The sequence below is a fragment of the Hippoglossus hippoglossus genome, chromosome 17 (assembly GCF_009819705.1).
Source record: "Hippoglossus hippoglossus isolate fHipHip1 chromosome 17, fHipHip1.pri, whole genome shotgun sequence".
NCBI lineage: Eukaryota > Metazoa > Chordata > Actinopteri > Pleuronectiformes > Pleuronectidae > Hippoglossus > Hippoglossus hippoglossus.
The window spans coordinates 6946611-6955923 of record NC_047167.1 but is presented as its reverse complement, the minus strand read 5'-3'; the positions used below and the strand labels follow the sequence as shown (position 1 = coordinate 6955923).

The following is a 9313-nucleotide window of genomic DNA, read 5'->3' as shown; positions in this document are numbered from 1 at the left end:
AAAGCGATGCACCTGGCTGTAGTTTTTGAAGTCTGCTACTTGTAAGTGGTGATGGAACTTCACATCGCATTGAACTACAGACGGTTCATCACTTTTTTGGGTCCTCTGGAAACATTTCCATTGTGGTTTTCGCTATTCGCAGCGCGTTTCTGTAGTTGCATGTGTTGTGACTTTTTGCTGCGCACGTGTCATCAAATAGATGACGTTTCTTAATTCGCACGTGTTCTTTCTATTTGCATGTGTTTTCTTAATTCGTAGTGCACTGAGCTCTCTCGGCCACCGTATACATTTGCAATCGATATAAGATGTTGGATTTCTGATCACTTCTCTGGGATGTCTGTCTCGGTTGCTTGGCGACAGGCGGTGGGCGGGGCGGGGCGGGGTGGGGCGGAGGGAGAAGCCGGTGAGGGGCGGGGCTTGTGCGGCAGCAGGAGGATGTGAGGCGGGGATCGAGCTCGTTAAAGGCCGATAGAGACTCTAACGCAGCAGCAGCACCTCTGAAGCATTAGCACAGACTTCCCACCGGTTCCTCCCGCTCCCTGAAGCTCTCCCCCCCCCCCGCTCTCTGTGACTCGCTGCGCGGCTGGAGAACATGTCGACCGTGAACTGGAAGCCCTTTGTTTTCGGTGGGCTGGCGTCGATGACGGCGGAGTGCGGTGAGTGATGCGCGGGGCTGTGTGGGGGGGGGGAGGGACGGAGGCCGAGCTGCGCCAAGTAAACCTATGGTTCCAGCCCCGGCTCGTGATTTACAGGTGGTGTCTTATCTCATGCTCTGTCGCTGCAGGCACCTTCCCCATCGACCTGACGAAGACTCGGCTTCAAGTCCAGGGCCAGGTGGGAGACATCAAGTACCGAGAGATCCGCTACAGAGGCATGCTGCACGCCATTGGCCGGATCGTACGAGAGGAGGGGCTCCTGGCTCTGTACTCTGGGTCAGTGTGAAGGATTGTGTGTGTCTGTGTGTGTGTGTGTGTGTGTGTGTTGTCTCTACACCCAGACAGAGTGTGAAGTACCCGAGCACTGGACCCATTGTTGCGTTACAATCCTCCTGCGCGTTACACTTCCCTCAAAATGTTAGCACTTCCTCTTTTGCATCAGCCATGGTCCCACCCACATTTCACAACAACACAAAGTGGGGATCTGAGACACTTGGGGAGGGTTTGTTTCTTGTTTATTCCTCTCTGGTTTTCACAGGAACATAAAATCCTGGCACTCTGGTTTTTAGGTTTTAATGGCAGTTATGTGAGTGTTATTATTATTATTTAAGTGTTTTTAGGGCAGGTGCAACATTCAACTCACTTTTATTCTGCATTATTACTCTGGGTCTTGCATGATATGTCCTTGTTTACAGTTTTGTTGTTGCTTGTTGTGCAATGTACAGTTCCGCAGCTGCTGGAGCACTTTGGACCATAAAGTATATTTGACTGGTTTGACTTGAAATTGCATTTGTGTGTCTTTAAAGCCCACCGAGAACTCATAATAACAATGAACGTGACTTTTACAGACTAGCTCCGGCCATGCTGCGCCAGGCCTCCTACGGGACCATCAAAATTGGCACATACCAGAGTTTGAAGCGACTGCTGGTCGACAGGCCCGAGGGTGAGTCCTAGTTTCTGTCTCTCTCTAACTCTGACTGAAACTTACAGACACACAAGTCGGTACCAGCATGTGCACATTCCTCTTGAAGGTCATACGGCGGGTAAAGATGTGTGTCTGTGTGTGTGTGTGTCACCTAGTTAAATATGTCTTATTGTGATGCTTTGTGCTGCTGTTAAAAAACAACACTGTAAAGATAAACTGACTGTTTGGTGCGTGGTATCAAACGCTTGCTCACAGCTACAGTGTGCCTCCCACTCTTCTCCTCTTTCAGATGAGACTTTGCTGACTAATGTGGCGTGTGGTGTCCTCTCTGGTGTTATCTCCTCCTCCATCGCCAACCCCACGGATGTGCTGAAGGTAGCTTTTTGAACACGCACAGTATTTGGGTTGAACCTTGTTATTGTCCCGGTGAAACTGCAGTTTAAAGCAGTAGAGCAGGTCTGACGGTTTCTTGGAAATGCCCCCCAGGTGTGCAGAAACCTCTCACCGAAACACACAGTTTCAACTTTATTGTTCTCTCCTTCCATTGTACTTATAGGGCTGTAATTACCCATGCAGCCTTGATTAGGGGTGTGCTAGGGCTAGTCAACTAATTAATTAAATTGATCAACAAATAGCTGGCAACAAAGAAGTAAAAACAATGCCTAGAACTGTATTTTGACCTGTAAAAAATCCCTAATTAACAAAATTGTATTTACAGTTTGATGTATAATATTCAAACTAATTTTTCCATTCGTGTGAGGGGTTTCTCATACAACTACAATTCAGTTGTATTATTACTATATTTAATTAAAGTTTCAGAAATTTAGTTGCATCATAATTCAAGCTCATGATATCTACAGTGTATAGCGTTCTGACTAGTTGGAACTTGATTTAAGATAATTTGAACCGGGGTGAATTAAAGATATCTTGAAATTGAACTATTTCTAGTCAGAATTAAATTGTAGATATATGAAACTGGAGTTACAGTCAGAATTAAATTGCAGATATCTGTAGTACATATAGAAAGAGCTGCTGGAAAGGATACGTGTGTCTTTTGTCTTTTTAAATCGATTATAGAAATAGTAATAGATGCAGCCCTAGGCTGTACCCAAATACATTTTTATCAACAACTCTCTCTGGAGGAGGCAGCGAAAGCTCCAGAGTGTAGATGTGATCTTTTTGTAGAATGCCTGGTGGAGGGAAGGCCATCGCAGTGCTATCAGGGTCTCACTTGTGGATTATTAATAGATTGAAGTCTCAAAGATTTAACATAGTGTTCTGTAAATGATATGAGTGTGTGTGTGTGCATGCTGTCATTATGTTTGTTATGTTGGCATCTTTTTGCCAACTCCGTATTAGGGGTTAAAAGTTGCGTTTTCATTTCGAGGATTTCTAACTGTGCCTGCCAAGTCACAGTAGAGACAGACAGTGAACCAAGGCTGATCTGTACATGGCAGCCATTATAAATGTCAAAAGTCAAGGCTGGGCTGCTGAATTCCAGGAAGCAACTGAACAGGAAATGCTTCAAGACTCTGAGCTCGCCAAAAGTCCGTACTAACTTTGTTTTCTTTGCAGTCCAACGGGCGAATGAACATTACATACCCAAACTTGTGGGTTCATGAGCATTCTGCACGGTCAGTGTGGATTGCTAGTGAACCTACAGTATTCTTAGCCGACTGTGCTTGCTCTCACACTCTCAAGTTCAAATTCATGGACATTACCTGCGTCTTTTCTCCCAGATCCGCATGCAGGCTCAAGGAGATGTGATCCAGGGCAGTATGATGGGCAACTTCATCAACATTTACCAACAGGAGGGGACAAGGGGGCTGTGGAAGGTACAGAAAGCTTGAAACAAAAGCTTGATTAGTATTGACGCATGCACTTGGGGACAATGCGCCTCAGATGTCACGGACCCCAAACAATGTTATGAACCATCCCCTGTCTCTCTTTATCAGGGTGTCTCTCTAACAGCTCAGCGGGCAGCCATCGTGGTCGGGGTCGAGCTACCGGTCTATGACATCACCAAAAAGCATCTGATCCTGTCGGGTTACATGGGGGACACCGTGTACACACACTTCCTGTGAGTTTGCAGAGTAACCTACATGCCCCTGTCTGCTTTCTCTCTTTCTCGTGTGATGTTATCCATGACAGGACATTGCTTGTTAGAGAAAGACATTTTTTGATACACAAATGTGGATCGGGGCCAGAAAAGATGAAAATTAAAAAGCAGAATCTTGTTCGATGTTTGAAATGCCAATAACGCAGGAGGTTATGTTTGGAAATTCATAGACCAGGAGTCATTCTAAGTTTGTACAGTGAGTGTATCTGCAATCCCTGCTGAGAATTCCCCGCAGAATCACAAATGCTAGTCTAGAATTGCAACAACCAATAGATAAGAGGTAGAATTGACACTCTTAGTTTACGCAAAAGTTCAGTTCCTCTTTGCTGCTCACATCCAGTATTAGCAGCAGTGTTCTGTTCGGTATTTGAGACAACATTCTGATGTGACATCTCAAAATAACACCTTTTCTGGCGATCTGAGGACTGAGAGCAGTACTGCATATACAGCATACTGCTGTATTTGTATTTCAGCCAATAAAAGCTTACTTCAGTCTGAGTATTTATCGCGGTAAGTGCTTTGTGGATATTTGGACATTCCAACCGTGCTTTGGGATTATTTCTGTTTGGAGGAAATAGCACCTACTGGTATTCAAATGAAAGTGCACAATAGTTTATTCACCCCCCCAGGCAGTTGACTCAAGTGAACTCAATGTACAGTATATTGGGTGATATTCTCAGCTTCGCAGGAACCTGTCTTTTTTTACAAGTGCAAGCAGCAGCGCACACACACACACACACACACACCCACCATAGAGATTGCTGTCTAACACCAAGAATGCTATTAAGGGATAAACGGAGTCTGTACTTTGTGCCCCCCCCACCCCACAGGTCCAGCTTTGTGTGTGGTCTCGCTGGAGCTCTGGCCTCCAACCCGGTCGACGTGGTCCGGACCCGCATGATGAACCAGAGAGGAGGATCTCTGTACCAGGGAACACTGGACTGTTTAATGCAGGTCAGTCAAAATATCTGAAATGAAAAAATTGACACCTGATAGATTATACAGTTTAGATGGCGTTGGTAGATGTTCACATGAAATCCAGTTTTCCTCATGACTTTTATCTGTGATCGTGCAAGTATTTTGACATTGAAAGCAGCTAACCGTGTCCATGATTTTAATAAAATTGTCACAAAAACTCAGATTATAGAAATTATGTTGACTGATTATATCCTAAATATGAGCATATCTGTTGATCTTCAGTCATTTAAGGTAAGTTTGGGTGGAAATTTTAATTTCTAATGTATAGTGGTAAAAAAACAGCTAATTTAAAGGATCAACAAGTGAAAATTATCTTAGTCAAAGTCTTAGAAAGCATCTATCCACTATTTCCAGAAAGATGTCTGTCTGTCTGTACACACGAGGCTCGGATGTCTTGAGAATATCTGTGAAGATTCTCAGTCTTCCAGGTCATGGTACTGGACTCGCTTGTGTTTCTTGAAGACGTTTCGCCCTCTCATCCAAAAGGCTTCTTCAGTTCTTAAGTTCAGTTCCATTTTGAAGAAGCCTTTTGGATGAGAGGTGAAACGTCTTCAAGAAGCACAAACACAAACACACACTTTGCATGTGCATTGCTAAGGGCCAAAGGAAGTGCAGTGTTGAATTTGGTGCGATTTTAACACGTGATACGTTCAATATTAATAAACACTTGAATGAACAAGCAACCAGCGCCCTGTAGCAGTGGCAGCTAGGACTCCTCGACATAAATGACATTGTCGACAACGACAACAGCGAGCTTACAACAATGGCAACGACAACTCATTCCCTAGTTTGGGGTTTTGCGTACTGAATTGAGCTTCACGGAACTTTGACTAAACGGGTGAATAGCTCTTTGTGCAGCCGCGTTGGCTTCAGGATTCTGCAAACTGTGTCCAGCAGCAGGTCTTTTTTCAGACAGAAAACTGCAACCTGCATTACCACAAGCCAAACAAACAGCCCATTCGAACCAGTCAGGTTTAGAACAGGCCCTGCACTGGTTACATTTACTTTCAACACGTTTGAAACAACCTTGTTTCAGATTCATTGTCCACAGTGTATTTTTGTTTAGAATATGGCTTGAGTGATGATTAATATTTAATATCATTTAGGTATGTTTAATCTCAATATCAAACCACAATGCCACAGAATTTGAAGTCCTAGTTAATTAATAACCACCCACAGATGCCTTAGGGACCATTATCAGACCGTAATTAAAGTGGGTTTTTAACACTTTTGTTGTCTTTTCAGACGTGGCGCTCCGAGGGCTTCATGGCTCTCTACAAGGGTTTCTTTCCCAACTGGCTCCGTCTGGGACCGTGGAACATCATTGTATCCTTTAACCATCTCATTAGTGCACCCGTCTGTTTACATATGTCCTAGGTGATGTAATATCGTCTGAGGTGCAGAAATCAGCAGAGGAAAGTAGTAATTTGTATTATGCATTCATTGACGTATCGCATTCCACGCCATGCTTCAGGGGAGGAAAGCTTAGCTTAAAGCCGGCTAACCCAATTATGTAACATTGAGTGTACTGCCTCAGTACTCCACTGCCCCTGGTTAGAGAGGATGTAAGGAGGCCCCTAGTGAGGGGTTAAGGGGAAAAAGGGCAGGACAACCAGGGAGTGGAGAGTGAACTCTATTAAGAGTCGTTCTGCAGAGGCCCAAATCTGATTAAAGATGACTGAGCAGGGAAAAGCACAAGCACATTGAGCTCCAACCAGGCCTGAGAAAAGTAATGAGATTATTGACTTGTCTCAGCAGGGAGGGCTGAGGAAACAAGGAGACGGTAACAAGGAAGGCTTTGAGCTCAAGTACAGAAAAGAGCCAAACATTTCTCAGTGTGCCTCACATTCTGCTCCACAAAAAAATGTCCCCTCCCACTACTGCCTGTGTTCCTTTACTCGACGCTCAGTTCTTCCTCACTTACGAGCAGCTGAAGAAGATCGACGTGTGACTTGCAGAACGACTGGGAGCGTGTGAGCGCCTGCTCTGAGACGAGCTGAGAGGACCAAAATCGGGAATGGCTGGATGGGGACGGTTTCTTTACGGAACCGCAGGCGGGAGTTTCATGTCGACCCATGTCAGGGCCGGTATGAGAATGTCCCTCATTCCTGATTGGACCGTGTCTCCCCAGGCCTGTGGCAAGCGTGGACGGGACTGTGACACAATCAAACACCCATATTTGATGTTTGAAGTCATCCAAATGCTTCTTTAGGCTTAACCACTCATTTAAATTAGATATTGGCTCCTCGGCTCTGTGGCACCTAACGGACTGAGAAATTAGAGACGGTTTTAGGGTGCAACTGAGACGGTTGTTTGTCTCAGTCATAAGCTGTTGTAAAAATGGCTCCGCTGTCATGAGGAAGATACACAAGGGTAGTGAGTCTTTACACTGAAGGTGGTCTCCACATTGAGTGCCTTAGTTTGTGGTGCAGGCATAGATTGTCAGAAAGCAGCTGACAACCACAGTGTCCATTCCCTTTTGAAAAGAAAAACAAATGTCCGTGTGCACCAACTTGGATGAGGATCTGGTGGTGTTGTTTTTTTTATACTTTATATGTAGTTCTAAATTGAGAAATGGGTGTGTGGAAAGGTGAAGTGATTTCTTCTTGTCCATATTTACCGAGTAAAGAACCACTAAAACATCACTGTGTGCACTGTAATAAATAACAGTTGCATAAATAGCCTGAAGAGCAGTGGGGGCGTTTAAACAAGACACACGCATCACATGCCCAAATGTGGCGAGGAGTGATCCCTCGTGTCAAAAAGGGCAGACAGTAAATATAACCCGGGGGGCCCCTGGGTTCCTGCGTTGTCGTATACATTGCTGTAAAAAACATTACACAGACACACTAGTAAGCCTGCTTATTATATCTCACTCTCCTCTAGGTTTAGACCATTGGAAACAATTAGAGGTGCATCCTTTGATGTTTTTGGATTGCTTGAAGGCAACTCCAGGTATATTTTCATATACTATATTTGCAAGCTGTTTGCTTGTCTGTGAGCTTTTGTTTTAAGGAATGGAAATGTGAGCTGCTGCGGCCAAAGTGTAAGCCATTGTACTTCTGTCATACATGTGATGTTGATGTAAATGCTGCTGTAGCCTTGTATATTTTAAATAAAAGAGAAAACGCCACAGTATTCCAGCGGTTTGCTCTGTTTTGTCCACAGCGTGGTGCTGTTGAGCTTTGCACCGCCTCACCAGAAGTCGACCCAGTTGAAACCAATAGCTGTTTCTTCTTTAATTCCCAGTCCTCAACTTCCGAGGCCACAAATCTAGCACAGTTGTGTTGTTTCCGAGGGACCGGCTGGCTTCTTTCAAACACACATGTTCATGCATCACGCCACAAACAATGACTTATGAATTATTCAGGGGGATCTAAAATGTAATTGTTCTTTTATTTCTGTTGGCAAATTCCCTGTTTTCCTTCGTCAGAGCTGTTTTGAGAAGACGATGGGAGCTCGAGGGAGTGCAAGGGGAAAAGCTGTGGTGAACTTGCCGTCTCTGTGCCTTGTTCTTTTATTTAGGAAGCATCATCATGGGACTTATTACTTGTGTGAGAATTGTTGTATCGGCCTCATCTAAGCCACTGTGAGTTGTGCTGTCATGCTATTGTTGTGGCTCCGTCGAATAACTCAATCCCAAACAATACCACACAGCATGATGGAGGAGAATGCTGGTTTTGAGCGTACAGTATTTACAGTACATATTGAGCTGAAGGGTGCTTTGCTTTGCAACACCCGCTGGCATCTATGTACAATCAGGCCACAAACACATCCCACACTGTCCATAAGGCAGGATGAAAAAAGAGAATAAGAATAACGTGTGACTTGTGCCAGGATTTGGCATCTATAAGTTGGCATTATAGTCTGCTGCCTGGCATCACGTCCCTGGCACCGTCCTCTACAAGCTGGACAAGTATTGCCACAGGGGATTCCGGCAGTCACAGACATGCTGCATTATGGGCATTATTTGCTGCCTGCCCCGAGGGTGCAAGGGGGCTAGCTCTATTGTATTCCAGGGATCAGAGTGGGCTTTTGTGTCAGAGGGATAAGGCTCGACTCTGCTCCAAACACCCTGCCCTTTTTCTCTCGTTGTTGTTTTTTTGTTCTTTCAGCTGTTTCTCAGATGAAGCCGCTGCTCGCTGCAGCACACAGGAGAATAAATGGATAAATGGACGAGCGGATGGAAATGTAGACAAGGAGACAAATCTATCATAGTCCGTTTATCCATTTGGAACAAGGATTGCACTGAGGCTTCTGGGCTGCACAGTGCTGACAAAGAAGAAAAAGATCACAGGCCTATTGCCATTTCTTGTTGCTCAGTATTGTAGTTGAGATATGGGCTGAGATACAACAGAGCCGTTTTTCTTTCTCAGTTTTTGAAGGAGGCTGGGGGGAAAAATGTCCGGGTGCTTAGTTTGAGTAAAATAAATGATTTTCTCCTGGAAACACATTGTTTACAGGCCACGGATTCTGCATAACATCAAAATACCTTGCTTAGGAAGCTGTCTGAAACATCCTCCGACTGGAGAAAAAGTGCAGCCTTCTGCAATTTGAAACTGTGCCTGTAGTAAATGCTTTTTGATGAATTGTGCAGCTGTGTCTGGTTGTGTGAACAACAAGCTGACAAAACGA

The 9313-nt window shown here is 44.7% G+C and overlaps 1 protein-coding gene across 1 annotated transcript; it reads left to right on the top strand.

Annotated features, from left to right (window-relative positions):
- Positions 1-407: 407 nt before the first annotated feature.
- Positions 408-7813, top strand: LOC117778464 (kidney mitochondrial carrier protein 1). The gene is made up of 9 exons (XM_034614028.1): positions 408-656; positions 785-932; positions 1505-1599; positions 1871-1956; positions 3321-3416; positions 3537-3661; positions 4531-4654; positions 5924-6004; positions 6588-7813. The coding sequence occupies exons 1-9, from the start codon at positions 593-595 to the stop codon at positions 6627-6629; spliced, it is 861 nt and encodes a 286-aa protein (XP_034469919.1). The 5' UTR covers positions 408-592; the 3' UTR covers positions 6630-7813.
- The last annotated feature ends 1500 nt before the right edge of the window (positions 7814-9313 follow it).